Here is an 18,631-nt window from a genome sequence, read left to right as displayed (position 1 = left end):
GGCTCATAATTCCGAAGGTTTGTTTATCCGAAATTGAAACAAGGCTTGCTGTTTCGAACGTTCTTTAACCCGAAAAATGAAAAAAAGAAAGGACTGGTTATCCCGAGGTTGATAGATCGTTTACCCGGAAACAAAATAAGGTTCGTAAGGCTGCGTTCACACAGAAGTATACTATTCGGGTATTCGGGCTCGTTTTTCGAGGGCACGCGAATAGCTTGAATCGAACGAAAGGATTTCCTCACACCGGTTCACATAAGAGGGCACTATTCGAAAGTACCGAATAGCTGCGAATAGTATAGCAAAGTGGGAATCGAGCTTGTTCGATTTTCTTGCAGCGTATACCGTCACTCTTTTACGAAATAATGACAATTTTGGTCTGGATTTGTCCTTTAGCAAAAATAAGCATGTAGACTGACATTTTAATGCAGTTTATAGAAATTGTTAATAAGATTTGCTGGGATGTAGGAGGAAGAAATCCTCACTGCATGGGATGGTGAGTTGACGGTGCGGGTGGTGGTGTACTCGGTGCCCGAATACCGAATACCGAATACTTCTATTGAACGCAGCCTTACGCCAACAGTTCCTGATATAGTGCGCTCATTCTTTTTTAGGTTATCACAGATAGCCAACCTGATGTCATTTGTTAATTAACGAAACTTAATTCGTGATAACAAACCTTACTTCATTTCTTGATTAGTTAAAATGCAGAATAACGTATTTGGTTTCAGAACCTTTGGAACCTTAGGAAAACGAACAGCAGTGTAAAATGTTAGGATTGACTAATTAGCCTATTTCACTTTCGATAATGTTCGAATTGATTAATGTTTAGGTAAAGGGAATCTGTGTACATCCCCTCAGTAAAACGGACCGAGAAATGAGCTAGAAACTCAGAGAATAAAGCCTATAAGCTTGACACTAGGCATGTGCTAGGCTTATGAGCTCGACTTTTTTTTTTCAAATTGAAAAAAAAGTGCATGATCTCGACACCTCGTAAATTATGCCGCATGATATTATATTCAGCTCGTGTATTTTTTCTTTTTCTTCTTCTTTTTTTTTTTTGGTAGTGTCAAGCTTATGACCTTTATTTTGTCTTGTACTTAAACAGTGGGCCTTATTTGCCTCGTGTAGCTAGGTAGACCGCACAGCTGCAGGACCTTTTTTATCTTTTGATTTCATTTTCACTTAATGAATAAAGATTACAAAAATAAAGTGTTGTATTTGAAAAGCTGACATGTTTATGATAAATTCACTATAAAATGAAGACCATGGTAATATTACATGACACCAAACAATTGTGAATCACTCTAAAAGTGAGTTGCATTCATATTAGATGGGTAAGATTATGTGAGGGGAACTTACATGGAAGCAAAACAAAAATGATTTTTGGGGTAGATGGACAGGGGAAAACACACACACACACACAATTAGTTACACTCGCACCTCATAGGAAGATGACACCTCCGTGTTCGCACAAACACAAACACACACACAAACACAAACACTGCATACACTTTTTTTGCTTCTTTGTTCGAATTTCATTCAATTTCATATCACAAAATTTACTTTTACTTGAACAAAAACAAAATATTATGCAAAGTCAAACTGCATTATACACACCATTGTACAAAATAATGTCAATGTTGCACTATATAAAGACAATATGCAGTGATCAGGTGATATAAACATTGTGCAAAATAATGTCAAATTTACGTTGTAACTCTTTTGACCAAAGAAACGAAATCCGCTTTTTGCTTGTTTTTTTTTTACAGACATATATTCTAGCTAATTGCCCGCAAAACGGGGACTTGATAGATAGTTTTCTTCAAACAAACGGGGCACATTCCATTTTATCAAAAGAAAAAAAAAAGAAAAGAAATCGAGACCATTTGCGGGAAACACATGCACACACACACACACACACACACACACACAGACACAGACACACACCACAACACATCCTAATCATAATGTGGAAGTGATGTGGTAATAGAAGAAGCAATAGAGAGAAAAAAACGACAATGATGTTACAATAACTGCAAAATCAAGACAGAAAAAGGAAATCACATCTCATCCTCGGCATGCATCATTATATAATTATTCCAACTTAAACAAATGTATTCCAACTGTTCCTCTTTTAATCGCTATCTTGTTTTCTTCTACACATCCTAAAATACTTCATAACATCATTAAACTTTGGTACGTCCCCTACTAAATATTAAGTATACTTAATCATCAATATAATTGTATTCCATACTTTCATTATTTTATACCGAGTTTACGGATGTAGAGGTCCTGTATGAACAACATCCCAATTCATATTTTCCCGTTCTTCTAAATTCTAAATTCAATTCACACTGGGAATGATAATTTGCCACAATTCCTTTTCTTTGATGCACTTCCAAAATAAAAGTAAATAATATTATGTCTCAGTGTTTTTACTGTAGAAAGAACACACACTGCACACACTGCATGCACACACACACATACACACACACGTATACACACACACACTGGCCGCATGATTGTGTACGTGATGTCGCGCTCGTGAACTCTATGAGTAGTGGATGTCGAGCTCTTGACGTGCACCCCTGAACGTAGGCGCATGTTTACCACTACCAGTATGGAATTTAAACTCTTTCCTTCGCACAAAATCAACTTGACCAATAAAGATGCTTCTTGAATGCTTTACCAGGGATCATCTTTACGTGTGGGACGACAAACTTATGTACATCTACATGCTCATTACGTTAAGTTTTTGAAACATCGCAAATCCCTAAGGAATCAGATCTACATTTGTATTTTGACGGTGAATACAGACCTGTACGAAGGGACTGAAGAGGATTTTATCAATGAACTTTCATGGTAGCACTCGTTGTTGTGCTTCAAAGGAGAATAACGACGTTGATGATTTTAGTTTGAATTCACCTCCCGTTACCATTTTGCTCAAGTCAGAATATTTCTGGACGACATTCATAATTCCCATTCAGGACATCATTGGCTTAATTCACATTGTGGAAAGATTATAAGATCATGGTAATGTTACAATATTGCAAATTTACTTCTGAATAATCTTCGATTCGAGATAAGGAGGGAGAAACACAGTGTTTCGAAAGTTTAAAGGTCAGCATATTGGTTGTTTTGATGGCACTAGAATTGACTGTTATAATCTCTTCTCTCAGATTACTAAAGATTGGCCTTGTTTGTAAAACTAAACTCGATTACGGCTTTAAATTACAAAACACGTATGTGGAAAAAGATCTTTCATCTGCGGATCATTTATACTTCAGCGGAAAAATTGAAAACCTTTATTGAAAGCGCGTAAAACGCAGATTAAATGAACGGCTTAGTCTTGCAAGTTATGCTGAACAGAATGGCACGCCATGAACATAAATTATACAGTGATCTCTTTGCTGGCGGAAATGGGTCATGAGGACAGGTAGGATGCATACGACGAGACTACACTGGGATGTGCATTATGTGTGTATGTAGCTTCATGCAGGCATAAAATGACACGGGTTGACTTTGCTCAACTTTCCGTTGCGTAGCCGCAGTGGTAAGCACTGCCCCCAACGTTCAAGGATGGAGAGGAGACGACATCCGATTGAGATGTGACATCCAGGAGGAGCCTCTTGTTGTGCAGTTGGTCAAGGAGATAATCTTAGGTCAGCAGCAGAGGGTGATCAAGGCTGGATTCGCTGATGGGGAATTTCAGAGCTTGGAGGAGCGGTTCGACATCGACCAAAACTTCAGCCTCGTCATCAGCGACTTGGAGGTGGCGGAAGAGGGTCGTTACTATTGTCAGGCTGGGCTGAAGAATCACAAGATTTTTGACAATTCCACCTTCCTGACGATTAGTTGTAAGTAACACTATAATAGTATCTATCTATAAATTATATATATATATTTTTTTCTCATCATGTCATGAATAAGTAGGAGGCAACCTTAGAAGAGAAAAAAATCAGGAGGTAAGTAAGACAACAAGTTAAACGAATGGAAAAGAAGCAATGAAAGGTTTACTTGTCAATGAAAATCATTTGTCATAGCATCACATTGACTTGTTAGCATACAGCCCGACCTTCCTTTTGATTTTAACGAGTAGAACAAAAATATCCGCAGAATCTCGATTTTGGTATTATTCCCTACTTGATATGCTTGAGCAAGGGTGCAAAACACGAAACAGCTCGGTGCCGCATTCAGTACAGAAAGTACCTTTGTGTGTATGTGTGTGTGTGTGTGTGTGTGTGTGTTTGTGCGCGTATAGGTTGATTTGGTGGTGCTGATTGGCGCGTGTCATAGCAGGTATGCTGGGATGAGTAGTGTGGTATTTGAGGTTTTCAAGATAATTGATGAACCATGCTTAAAATCGATATTACAATATTTCCGAAGCGGAGCGAGCGAGCGCTTGATAAAAGTATATATATACAAATCCTAAAATATAGAATACTGTTAAGCTCTCTTCAGTTCTCACAAGGAGAGTATGGGTTCGAATATCATGCAATATGCCGATATTAATGCAATCATATTTCTTTTTTGTTTTGTTTTTGTTTTCAAATTTCGGAGGATGGGATAATCCCCCTACCCCTGGGTTTTAAACGCCCATGAGTCTGAACATTCTTCAGGTTCTATTATCATTTGTGTTCAGTTGTGAATTGTGTTGCTGAAGTATAACTGTCTTTACATGAAAGTAGGATAAAGTCCAAATATCATTTTAGTTATTTCCTTAGGAAAGACTGAGACTCGAATACAAAATATGTGCCATACCAACAATAATTCTTCCATTTTCTTAGCGATGGCGTCAAGACATACAATCGAGGAATGCGTTGATAAGAGTCAATCTCGTCAAAACCGGTGTACATATCAATCTCCCTCCAACACCCCTTCTTTAAATCTTACGTGTGTGGTGAATGGATTCAAACCTAACGTGTCCATGCTGTGGACCGAGGAGTCGGGTAAGAGACTGAATTCCGTGGTTTCACAACAGAACACACTTTCTGACGGCACATACGAGAGGTTCGAGACAATCACTGTTTCAGCCAAACATGGGATAGAGCAAATGTTCATGTGTGTGGCTACCGGAGACTCGATGAATGGAACGTCAACCGTAGAAATCAGCGTTCTGCCTGCATCAGGTTTTTTTTTGAAACGTTTCAAATTCTTTGTTTCTGAATCACATCGGGTAAACATGTCCCTATACCTAAACAAATGTTCGAATTCAGGTTTGTCACGGGAAAGTATAATCCGATACGATATTGTTTTGATAAACTAACATTATCATACACGATTGTCAATTTTGCCGTATATAGTTATATATACATTTAACACCTTTTTCCAGTTTCAATGAGTGAAGACAGCAAAAAGCAAAATAGAACAAAATGAAACGAAACAGAGCTAATAAGAACCTTGTGTCATTTTTCGCAACATGTCCACTGAATAATATATTTTTCACAGTATTATGCGTAATAATACCATCCATGTAATCAGTCACTTCTTTAGGACTGACATAAACATCATTAACGTCATAATATAGCGGTAAAGGCCCTACATATCTTTTTAAAACTTTCTATTAATTCTATTCATGAATAAAAACGTGTTCAATGTATTTGTATTTGAACTTTCAGGAAAGCGTGTTAATATGGGTCTCATGATTGGACTCGCCATTGGTGTGCCTGTTACCATAGTTAGCCTATATCTCTTTGCTGGGAAGTATCTTCAGAAAAATCATCCGGACTACCTACCGCAAAAAGGTGTCGATTTGTTTTTCTGTGTTTGATACCAATTTTGTGTGAGTTTAAGTTTAGGAGTGCCACTGCTAATCATTTTAAAGTGAATAGTTTCCAATCTACTTTAACACCCGAAGAAATATTGCGTTCTATACGACGATGATTGTTACATAATCTACCCTTCGAGAAATGGTAGAAAATTTATGCAAATAAATAGATTTTACGTAATAATCATGTAACTTTTCACTAATCACTATCTTTTTGGGGGAGTCTGGTGGCAATTATGGGTCAGTGAAATCTTTGTGATGGCTTAAAACCAATCTTTTATATTTGACTTGGGTGACTAGACCACCTCTAATGATGATGATGAAGATAATAATGATAATGATAATACTAATGACATATGATATATATATATATATATATATATATATATATATATATATATATATGTGTGTGTGTGTGTGTGTGTGTGTGTGTGTGTGTATTTACGTTGAAATAATCGTTGATATTGCTTTTTGCCGTTGTTGATTTTCAGGATGTGGCTGGAACCCATGCTGGCGAAGACCAAACACACCAGAGCGATATCATGAGGAAGAGGAATTAATGCTGGGTATGAAAAACATACATATAATCTAAATCATATCAGTTGGATATTGAAGAAGCGTTTTTAATTGTGATTCTGTTATGCGTGGTAATTCTTATATTCTTTTTTGTTTTCAACCACATTCATTACACAATAAGTTAACATTACGGATATGATGTAAAGCCAAAAAAAAACAAAAACAAAAACAAACCCTGAATCGTAAATACCAATCGATGTTATTGAAATGTAAGATTTTGTGTCAAATCATTATTCATTCTATCAGCAAATACGAATGATTTATCGTTTACATGATTTTCATTTTTCTTCAAGTTCCCTTTTTTCTCGGTCTCTTTTGCTCTCCCATACACTCTCTTCATAAATAAAGGTCAATACGAATGAATACATGTAGAAATGTGTAATATCTTTTATATACATATATATTCAAATAATTATAAACTTAATATTTTTTATCGGTATTGATATTTCTTGGAAGGATCAACGATGATAACAAAGAAACAAGTACAGCAATGGAAGGAGGAGCTGAAGTCGTATTATCGTATGTCACGACGCAAGGTCAGAGTGGATCCACTCAACTTTATGGAAGCTGTTCAATTGGATGACATTTATACCAATTTAAGTATAATAGACCAAAGTAGCCAGCGTAAAACACAAATAGCATACGGAGATCTTCTAAGCAATAACATTAATCTTTCAAATCGCCTTCTGATCCAGGGAGAGGGTGGTGCTGGGAAAACAACACTCTGTGCTAAGATTGCCTGGGACTGGTGCCAGGGACGGATTCTCCAGGATCTGGACATGGTGATCTTAATACCTCTCCGAGATGTCAAGAATGTTAATAGCATTGGTGATATTGTCAGAAATTATCTTTCTGATTCAAATTCAAACCAGATAGATGACTACATTGCAACAAATCAGAGTAGAGTTCTCATTATATTTGATGGGTTTGACGAGTTTGAGGGGAAATTAAATGACAAGAACAGCAGTGAGTTCATTCGCATTTTAGGACTAAAACAATATACGTCATGCAGAGTAATTGTGACGACACGACCATGGAGAACAGATGAATTCATGTTGGACAAGAGTATTGCCGAGGCTTACAGTTTTCTAAACGTCGAAGGATTTAACGAGAAGTATTTATCAACTTATTTTGAGAAATATTTTCAGATTAGAAAGAAGGACAATCTTGCCCAAGACTTGATTACATTTATGAATGAAAATGATGTCATACGGTCGAACATGGCCCCATTTCCTATCTACTGCGCAATGCTTTGCCTAATGTGGAACGACGTCAGTGAAGAAAAACGAAAAGAAATGCAAAAAATGCACACTTTCTCAAAGATATTTGGAGAAATGATATCTTTCTTGAAAGAACACTTCGCATCAAAAGCTTGTGGAAATCTTCAGAATCATAACGTTCTTGACCAATTGAAGAAAGCTGATAGGGCAATTCAAGACATAAGTGAGATAGCATTTAACGGTTTATTGAACAATATTCTCTCATTTCGTGAAGACAAATTCAGAGATTGTCGTGATGCCATGGAAACATGCTGCAAAGTGGGTGTTTTGACAGTAGAAAGAGATGTCATCACAAGGGAGCGTCGGCGCGATGTCAATATTTCATCCTTGGTTACATCAACAATTTTGTTTCCCCACAAGCTGTTCCAAGAATATATTGCAGGGGTATAGGTACAAAATTTATTCGCCAATGATAGCACCAATTACAACAAGGTGAAACGCAAACTTCTTAGTCAACCTAAGGCGTTCCGCTACGTACTCTACTTCAGCTCAGCTTCAGGGAATGAACTCGGCCTGGATATCATCGAGGACCTGGTAAAATCTTCAGACAAGGATTTCTGTGTTGACGTTGCGTTTGAATGCCATACCGAGGAGGCCGCCAGAGCAGTGGGAAAACAATGGAAAGGATATAAACTCTCATTCTATTCACCAGAACATACAAATTCAGGAGTCGCGTTCATGGTGCGCTTTAACCAAGTGGTGAGTGACGCAGCTTGGATATCGATTTGAAAAGTACTGAAAGATTACGACTTAATGTCAACGCGCTTCTGAGCGTGAGTGTGTGTGTGTGTGTGTGTGTGTGTGTGTGTGTGTGTGTTTGCGTGAGTGTCATTGAATGCAAATTCATCAAATTATTATTTGCTATCATGGTTGCAAGATCGGACGCCCTTAACCGGACAACTGTGGAAAAAAGTTTGATATAAACTCGTTAATGTTATAGGTTTTCGCATTCATTTTCAAACTTTTTTCATTCAATTTCACAAATTTTTACTTCAATTTCGTCGCGAAATGTCGGGAGTAAGCCAATCTCACTTTCAAATTCGTCTTTCGTCGTTCATTTTCAAATAAAGTCCATTCAATTTAGTCATTTGGCATACATTTTCGTCATTTACAGTTCAAATTCGTCAGTCTCACTCGCAGCGCTCAAACAGCAGGATCAATTTCGTCTTTTGTCAATCATTTTCGTTAAATTTTCATTCATATTCGCCTCATATCTCTACCCGGTGTGATTTTCCAGTCATTCATGAATTGTGTTTTTTTTTTTTTTTTTTTTTTTTTTTTTTTTAACTGTAACCTTTCATATTTTACATTCAGGAGTTAACATACACACAAGTACCCCCCCACCCACACACACACACACAGAACCACAGATAAAGACACACACACAAGCAATCCGAGTACACACGGATACAAACATACGTATACCGTCTCACAAACGAAAACACTTACAAACGATTTCTAGGCAAACATGATTTTAAGACAAAATTTAAGTGTAGAATTGTCGCCTGTTTAATGTCAAAGAATGGATAACATAATTATGTTTACTGCTTTCCAGAGTACAAAATTTAAACTTTGCTTCATGCATTATGATGCGAAAACATGAACATTACGAGTTAAAAGTTCAAAATGTGACACTGACATATCGACTGTCCTGGGTTATGACTTTTGACTGTCGTTTATCCTTCAATCATTTTCGTTGGCAGCCTTTTTTTTTTTGTGTGTGTGTGTATTGTTAAAGCAAATGGTTTGGGAATAATGTGTAACGATACAGTTTACGAGAGAAACTAAAAATATGTCGGCTTAAAGTTGGTTCATCATCAAAAAAAGAATTGACAACATCTGACTAATTTGAATGAAAAATTCATGAAATTGTGTGAACAAAGACGAATTTGATCTTCACACTCTGCGATCCGTCAGCGGGAGGGACGAATTTGAATGACAACTGACGATTCTGAATGCTATGTCTTCGAAAATGTTTGACGAAAAACGAATAACAATGACAACTGACGAAATTGAAGGTAGGATTTGCGTTCCACCTGCTTCTCGGGACGAAATTGAATAATAAATCTTTGATATTGAATGACAAAAGTGTGAAAATGGATGGGAAAACCTATATTATATGAAAATAGATTTCCTTTCTTCAAGCTGTTCTTAATGACGTTACGACAAAACTCGCTACATGAATTGCAATGTGAGAAAATACTAAACCACCATGGGAATTTGTTGATGGTAAACTATGTGAATGCATTTACTAGCTTTTACGGAAAGTTTTACGTAGTCAACGTTTTATAATAATTTTCTATTTTTGTCCTACGTAGCATTACAAGTGAATTTCACTGCGTAAAAGCGCAGATGTTTCATAAAGATGAGAACGGTCCCCGAAAGTTACAGTTTCGAAACTGCTATTGGTAAAATCTTTTTAAATGTGACCATGATTTTACTAAAGACGCTTTGTATCGAAGGGACATGCCATACTACGTGATCTGCAGGTTACCAGACCGATACAATACATATACGGTACACAGTTGATAAAGCCTCGTCAGTGCCACTCCTCGGCTCTTTGTCACAATAAAACAAGTGGAACATACTTTATTTCATTCACAAGCTCTGATTAGTGAAATTAAGATATCAAACTTTTCTCAGTTGCTCTGAGTTTCCCACCTCCAAGACAACTGCATGTACATATTCCACCATGACTGTGAATTATTACTTGTCACTACCAGTCGATTAATGTTCCTTCCAATTAGCCATCATTGAGCATTCACGATATGAAATGCGGAAGAACTGTATCACGTGACTTGGCGGAGGGTATGTGTTCCAGCAGTGTACTGAGGAGAATATACATAATTGACTCACAATTTCACGTGGAATTCTACAAGATTCTCGGCGCAGATGCTACGAATTGTCAGGTAAGGCCTTTTACCTTAGTTATACAACGTAGATTTTATAATGTACAAACTAGAGATCAAGTGTTTACCTCGGTATCTAAAAGAGGCAATCCTAGAATTTTCGATGTACTCCCGCTTTCTCTCCTTATCGTTATTATGTGTATAGTTAATATGTGTAAGTCCAGGCTGCCGAGCCACGCTAGGGCGTCGTCTGATGAGCCTTTAATTCTCCCGGGCCACTTGGACAGCATGTCATCATGAATGGGTAGTCTTGTACAACAGTTTGGTCAGGAAAACCCACTTATAGACAATAACGAGAAACAACAAAATGAATAGACTTCGGTAGTAAAACCACTGTTTAATTGTGGATAAAGAGCCACAGAAATAAAGAAAAACAAAGAGAATGGTAAGTATTACACATCAAGGAGTTACTAGTTCGCGTATTGTACCTCCTCAGTTACATTTAAAAATGTAATTTCCGTATAAAGGTAATGATTATATACACGTCTTGTGGAGCCGGGAAATGTGTGACCGTCTTGCCTGGAAATGTGCAAATCTCGAAATTGCTTTAACGGGAAATATGCCGGGTTTGGCGAGTCCAGGCTGCCAAGCCACGCTGGGGTTTTTGTCGGGTAATGTGCGAACCACTCACTTCACTAATTCTGTGTATGTGTAGATGAAAGATAAACTCTCTATCAAAACTACGCATGAGCCATTACCATTTTTTTTTTTTACAGTTAACTTGTCTATAAAAGCGACCTCCTGTACATAGCGGCCACCTGTCTACAATGGTTATTTTTTTCGTTTCCCTTGAGTGACCGCACAGTAAAACCTCTCTTCGCGACCACCAGTCCGTAGCTGCCACCTGCCATAACAAGTACTAAAAACAATTCCCTCGAAGAGAAAAAGCGTGATAAAGAACCTGTCTATTCTATAGCGGCCACCTGTCTACAAAAGCCATTTTCCGGCTCCGTGGTCGGTAGACAGGTTTCTACTATCGGGCTACAATCAAATCTGTCTTAGTGACCATCTGTCTATAGCGGCCACCTGCCATATACGACCATCAAAAACAATTCCCTCCTAGAGAAAGGCATGTTAAATAACGTATACAGAGGCCTCCTGTTTATAACGGCCACTTTTTGTTTCCCTTGGAGTGGCCGCTATAGACAGGTTTGACTGTATAGTAAAAGCTTTCTTAACGCCACCACCTGTCTATAGCGGCCACCAGCCGTAAACGACCACGATAATTAATTTCCTCCAATGTCAAGAAGAAGCTGAAAATGTGGAGATTCCGTCTGTTCTGCCCCCCCCTCCCCCATCCCTGCATTCGCCATACCAAACTTGACATTCATTAATGTGCTAATCAGTATTTACCATTTTATTAGTCATACCACTTCTGGTTCCATATAGAAGATTTTCCTTCTTTTTTTAAACAATCTCAAAAATTGAGGCCTACGCGCCCTCCCCTCCACCGGACTTGTTGGCCCTAAAAAAAAAGAACAACGAAATAGCATTTCATTACGTTACCTTGGGATGCTTTACCTGCCACATTTGGTTAAAGTCTGTCATAAGAATTCGGAGAGAAGTTTAATATGCTATCAAAATTGTTCAATCACCCCATTCCCCCCCCCCCCACCAGTCCTAATGCTCGGAATCCCTTGGTGAGATATTAAATTTGACTTGATAAGAAAATATATTCATCAATTTCTTGACAGCACCAACGTAGCTCTTTCATATTTGGTTATTGAGAAGAAGAATATTTTTATAAAACCATTATAATTCGGGCCCCTCTCCCTCCCTTCCAACCCCCAAGAGAGTTGGGATAATTTAAACAAAATGAGATCCTATAACCATAATGATGCTTTCAGCCAAGCTTGGTGGAAATCTGTCAAGGATTTTATCAAGAAAATATCAATGGTGATGGTTCATGCGCAGTTTTGGTATAGAGTTTATATTCCATCTTTATGACAATATCGGTGAAGTAAATGATATGTACATTGTTATTTTCCCGGCAACGCATCATGCAAATGGGAAACCATTTACTTCGCGACGTTTGCTCATTTTCCAGCGTGACGTTTGCACATTTTCCGGTTCCACAAACTGGTACACTATGGCACTTATGCGTCCATTATCACTATGAAAGTAAAAACCTACAGCTGTTTCCTTTATCAAGTTAAAGCTTTGGGTCATACAACCTCCAATAGAATCCTTATTAAAAAAAATAACGAAGAATAATACACAGAGTACCATTAAAAACGATAATGTCAGTATTGATAACATGAATTATTGTACAATATACACAACAGACACTGGCGCATAATGTATTTTGGCATTTTTGGCATTCAGAAATACTGTCGAAAATTACACATACCTGTTATGATGAGCTGTATGGGCTACATAGCAGTTCCGTTGCGTGTGGTTGGTTTGCTGAGTGGGTGTTGTTTGTGTAAAGAGCGTGTGTGGATAAGGCGTATCTGTGTTTGGATGTGTGTGTATGGGAGTGGAGCAGAGCGTTTAGAATAACGATATCATTAGAATATTCATTGTCAAAATTTCCCAATTTTACAGAAAAAAGTTTGCAGAAAATTTGGTGAAATCTTGACATATTCAGATGATTGAAAAAAATCCACCTAAATATAGATAAAAGTAGATATATTCGATACACAACCTTATTTATAAAGTAAAGGAAGTGTTTAATGCACAAAGGCCATGTTGCTTTACATAATAGTTGTCCCAAAGTACAGACGTGTGCAGTGTGGAGGACTCAGAAAACCAATGTCACAATACCTATGATAATGATTAGTCATAATTTTAGTTGAAACCCATTACGATCGTGCTATGCAAGCAAACTCGTTCTGTATGTTGCTGGGAATTATAATCATTTCTCTTCTTGTATTTTGGTTTCTGTAATATTTTGATTTTTTTTTCACAGATTCAAGATTTGGCGTTGTTGTATGCCAAAGTTCATCACGATTTATGGTATCGATCATCAGCGGGAGGTGACTTGGCCCGATGGGTGTGTGCTATGCCACGTCTTTCGAATTTCTTTCTGAAATGCCCCTACTTGCCTGACAGTTTCCTCTCAACAGCCGTTACCTCAGCATCATCCTGTCAGGTATGTAATCTGTTAGTTATGTGCTTTTAGGATCATAGAACACCTCATTTAAAAAGATAGTTAACCACAATTCATATTATGACTTCCTTGATAGTATTTTTTTCTCTCGCAGATTGACATTTCAGTGCGGTGCTATACTTAAAATTTTGTGTAACCCTAGTCATCCCCAATTTTTAACCCTCAATTCATTATGAAAGAAAGAACCGGTAAGGACACTTCTGTTACGTTGTTGATTTATTGAAAATAAACAGAATTAAAGGATATCAAGAAAACGAGATAATACAACCGGCCTCCTTGTCTTCCGTGGAAGAGATTTCGACAAGACAAGATCTCAATTATTTCTTTTTGGTCTTCTTGGACCCTAAAAAGTCAATTTTTTATGAAGAAATGATCTCTTAGTGGCATTTATCAGTTTCTAGAATGAGGGATAGCCTGTGGTTCTACTGCTGCACAAAATAAAACAAAATAAGATAAATGAACTTAATCCACCTCTCTCTTCCCCGTATATTCATGAGTATTTAGCGCTGTGGCGAATTTTGCATGCTTTATACGAAACCTTTCCTGACCCCAAAACTGGATGAAGTCTTATTGGTTCAACCCTCAAAGATGTTCTTATATGCATATCGATCCTTGTATCACAACACAATGATTATAAAACGCTGACAACAACATTAAATGAACAGAATAAAGAGGAAAATGAAGTTTGAAGATACCTCAGATGGAGAATGAGAGTTGTATAACTAACTTGATTTGTGACCGTGCACCTCAAAACGAACATAAAGTCGCACACACTGATTTTGCGTGAGGACTGAAAATAAGTGAAATGGGTCAACCTAGCCGAACTTGACTTTTTCATATTTTCTGAAAGAGCGGGTCTTCTTTTACATTATGCTAAAATTTGGTATCATAAAACGGGCGGAAAAGTGTGTTTTTTTAGCAGTTTATCTCGAACATTTTTGGTAGAATAGTGTGATTAGGTGTGTCCTTAGAATCCCTTTTTCATTTCTGAAAAACCTTGTCCACACTCTTCACTTTCAACTCTAATAACTTTTGAAAGGATAGTGCTACTGCTTTGAAAGTTGGCATTGATTATGGATAGAATGTGTTAATGAGGCATGCCTAATTTCAGTTTAATCTGATAATCTCTTCATTGTTGTTACTCTGGTGGTTTACTTCCTGTTTTTTGTCCCATTCATCGCACAGCCAGCACGGTTTGGTAAAGATTAAGCGCTTGAATAGACACTGTACTTCAGAGCCTCTTTTCTCAGTTCACACTTTTCCTGAGTTTGTGCTTTCTTTCCAATATTTAGATAGGTTAGGAGAGTCCTTTTGATTTGAGTTATACATCATTTTAAAGCTTAAAGTCTGCTCTTTCAGAATATGGTCTTAACTAAAAATTCATGTCTGGCGACTTTTTGTTTGTTTTGGGGTGCAGTGTCACATTTAATGAATCAGTCAAGTGTCACATGACTTGGTCTGGACACTCCTTGTCCTTTAAATTTGCTTTTGAAAACCATGAAAACAGGGTAGTCCTACCTATAATACATGTGGTATTCTCGATCCAGTAACAGATCATTAGCTGACCAGAAATGCCCCCATGAGTCCACTTGCCCCATACCACACCGATAACATGACACAATGTTGATATTCATATACTTATAAACTCACACGCTTTAAATGCATTAAACCCTCAAGTTAGTGATACTCTCCTTGTGAAATATGTACTTCTTCTGCTCTCTTTGCTAAAATGGTAGCCTGGATTACGACAGAGGGGAGATGTTGTATGATTAAGTGCACTGAAACATTGAATTTGTGGTCGATTCGTTTGTATATCACATTGTAGTAGTATAAACATTTTCCAGTCACAAACTGCAAAACAGTGGTATCGTGGAAATGGACAGAGAATAGATTTTGGTATGATGTCAGCTCTAAGATCTGTATTTATCTACGACTGACGATAAGTCTGGTTCTGCTATGAGATACACTGTAATTAATACACTTCAACACGTCGTGAGTTTACTGAACAAAAAATGCAGCTCTTATGCTATTTATTTTTCCAACAAAACTTCATGAACAAAAAAAATATGTTTTTACAATACTTTCCCAAAAAAAAAAACCTATTACAACTGCGTTCGTATTTACACCAAAGAAATTATAGAAACGTTCAGGAGCGATCCAGTGAGATAATATAATATGCTAATAAATCCTTTCCTCATATAAACACATCCTAAACTAATCTTATAAACACATCCTAGACTAATCTTATAAATCCTACACCCGGGTTTGACCAAATACCTGTGGTTCAATACTTTACTGTGCGGACGTGTGGTTTTACTTTATATTGTCCAACGGGGATGGGGGTGAAGCGGGTGGTGAAATAGTCCGTACGGTAATGCAGACGTTGCCAAGATAATCGCGATATCGAGGATGTCGTCCGGCTGGCGGGAATTGTCGTCGTGTCGACCGAGATGCCACCGCTTGCACCGCAGGACTCCCAAGGTACGGGAATTCTGTCAGGGTAGCGGGAATTGCCCTCACGCTAACCGAGATGCCGTAAAGCTACTAGCGATGATTCCGCCGAGCGTATTTGCTATGCCGTCGAGATAACGATGATTCCGTCGAGATAACGATGATTCCGTCGCGATAACGATGATTCCGTCGAGCCCAGCTCGTCGGTGTCGGTGTCGATCTATAAAGGGGATATTATAACCACCTCTCATAACATTATATATTCACAGGGTAATCTCAATCATGAACCACAGTTCAATACTTATAATGCTCCTGTATACTTCCACCATGACAACAGACCTATTCGATATATACATACTACAGAAACAAACCATCGCCATGTATATACTCATAACTCACTTAACATATAAACATGACAGATCATCTCATATAAACTATCTCAATCAAAAACCAGCTAAACTGTATTCTCTTAACATATATCCCTTTCTCATTATAACTAACATTTAAATCCTTCAGCAACCAAAATTACATTTTAACTTATCACTTAACAAACTTTTAACTTCATTCACTTTAATTAGAAACAAAAAAACCTGGATTGTATTTTCCTGATAAAACCATAGAAAACAAAAATACACTCTATCCACAGCTATCGCTGTAAATTTAATCATTCTACCTGAAACATTCACCTGCTGACTTGGCCTGTCTTCTTGCCAAACTAAAACAAATCCTATTGCACTCTTATACAACATATCCAATCTGATATGTAGCACAATCTTTACTCAAACATACTTAATCCACATATTATTATAGTGAACCAGCGAACATAATATGAATCTCTATATAAAAAAATAACAATAATGACAAACTCAGAATATTACAAAAACAGCCTTAACACAGCTACAAAACTACTTACGTCTGATTTGGTGTTCAGACCCTCAAGTAATGGTGAGGAGGAGACTTCAGCTGTTGTCAGTGCCTGCAGCATGTCTTGCGCGTGCCCTGCCCTTATGCGTGGAGCTGCTGTGCCATGACTCTCCTGCCTGAAATGCAGCGCTGCGTTGTAGGCCGATCAGCTATCTCTCTACTCCTATTACCAGTGAGTTAATAGAAGAGCATGTCTTGCTCTGACAGATGTTCAGATCCAACTGATTTTTCCCTCCAAATTTACTTTCCTCGTCGCCTCTAATATAACTCCGCCCTCTACTGTGCTTAAACTGGTTCCAACTAGCTTTCCCCTTTTTATTACCTGTCCCTTTTCTTTCCAACTAATTCCCCTTTTTGGCTTTAAACCTATCTATCCCAACTATCTCCCCCTAACTAAATACCTATTCTTTCCTACCAACTCTCCCTTTCTACATTAGCCATTCTACCCTGACTCCATTGAGCCTCCCTCTTTCTTCCACACTGTCCTTTCTCCCTAACCACTTCTCTCCACCTTGCTTGCCCGATTCTAAATTTCTATGCTGTTTACGCCTGCTGTCCCCATTTCCCACCTGATGGCTTGCCTGAACAAAGGAATCTCACACATTCCACACTCGCACTCTCAGTCACATCGTGACGTCTTATGATTAAGTTCACTGAAACATTGAATTTGTGGTCGATTTTTTTTTTGTATATCACATTGTAGTAGTATGAACATCTTCCAGTCACAAACTGCAAAACAGTGGTATCGTGGAAATGGACAGAGAATAGATTTTGGTATGATAAACATCGTTTGACCTTCTTTCCATGACTAAAACATATGTAAACCATCAGGACATTTGCCAGGCTTCTCTATCACTAAGCGAAAACAGTGATCCATGATTTCGAGACAAATAAGATAAAAGACTACATGTGTAGAATTTAAGTCCCTTTGATTGATAGTGAATTTAGTATATTGAAAGACACTGTGCTTTTCTGCTGTTTTCTATGTATGAACGAAAATAAATGCGAGATTTTGACAGTTTCCAGGAAAAGAAAAAAACAGTGCAACTCGTTTATCCTGAACAACGCCCGTCTTGAATCTGTTCGATTCATGAAGTACTTGGGTGTAACCATCACTTATGATTTGAAGTGGACCCAACACATCAACAATACTGTCAATAAAGCCAATAACGTCCTTGTATTTCTAAGATGCAATTTTCTCTTAAAATCCGCTGATGTCAAAGCCACAGCTTACAAAACATTGGTTCGACCAATTGAAGAGTGTGCCGCCTCTGTTTGGGATCCATTTTCCGAAAACCTCATCCACAAAGTGGAGATGGTCCCTAGAAGAGCTGCCAGATTCACTTTGAAACGCCACCAAAATACCTCCAGTGTCACTATAATGCTGCAAAGGCCTGATTGGACCACTCTGGAACAGACTAACAATTATGCACAGAATATACAATAAGCTTACTCATCTTCCGGCACAGGACTATAATATCACAAGGTTACCCAGTTGACAAGAGACACCCAACCACATTCCTATCATATACCACACTCGAAAACTGAATCGCATCGCCATTCGTTCTTTCCGATAACAGTAAGGAGCTGGAATTCCCTGTCCTTGAAAATT

The 18,631-nt window shown here is 37.8% G+C and overlaps 1 protein-coding gene across 1 annotated transcript in view; it reads left to right on the top strand.

The window, feature by feature from the left end:
• Window positions 1–18,631, top strand: part of LOC139733523 (uncharacterized) — a 666,293-nt gene that overhangs the window by 734 nt on the left and 646,928 nt on the right. The window contains exons 2-5 of the mRNA XM_071644333.1: window positions 3,546–5,744; window positions 6,259–6,333; window positions 6,800–8,322; window positions 10,371–10,532. Coding sequence (XP_071500434.1) covers window positions 8,302–8,322; window positions 10,371–10,532 — 183 coding nt within the window. The 5' untranslated portion in view covers window positions 3,546–5,744; window positions 6,259–6,333; window positions 6,800–8,301. The remainder of the gene's footprint in view (window positions 1–3,545; window positions 5,745–6,258; window positions 6,334–6,799; window positions 8,323–10,370; window positions 10,533–18,631) is intronic.

This window comes from Diadema antillarum, unplaced genomic scaffold (genome assembly GCF_040938485.1).
Source record: "Diadema antillarum isolate AM-2024a unplaced genomic scaffold, OU_Dant_1.0 seq00000481_RagTag, whole genome shotgun sequence".
NCBI classification, from domain to species: domain Eukaryota; kingdom Metazoa; phylum Echinodermata; class Echinoidea; order Diadematoida; family Diadematidae; genus Diadema; species Diadema antillarum.
The sequence above is the reverse complement of the archived record's forward strand: the minus strand, read 5'-3'. Positions and strand labels throughout refer to the sequence as shown.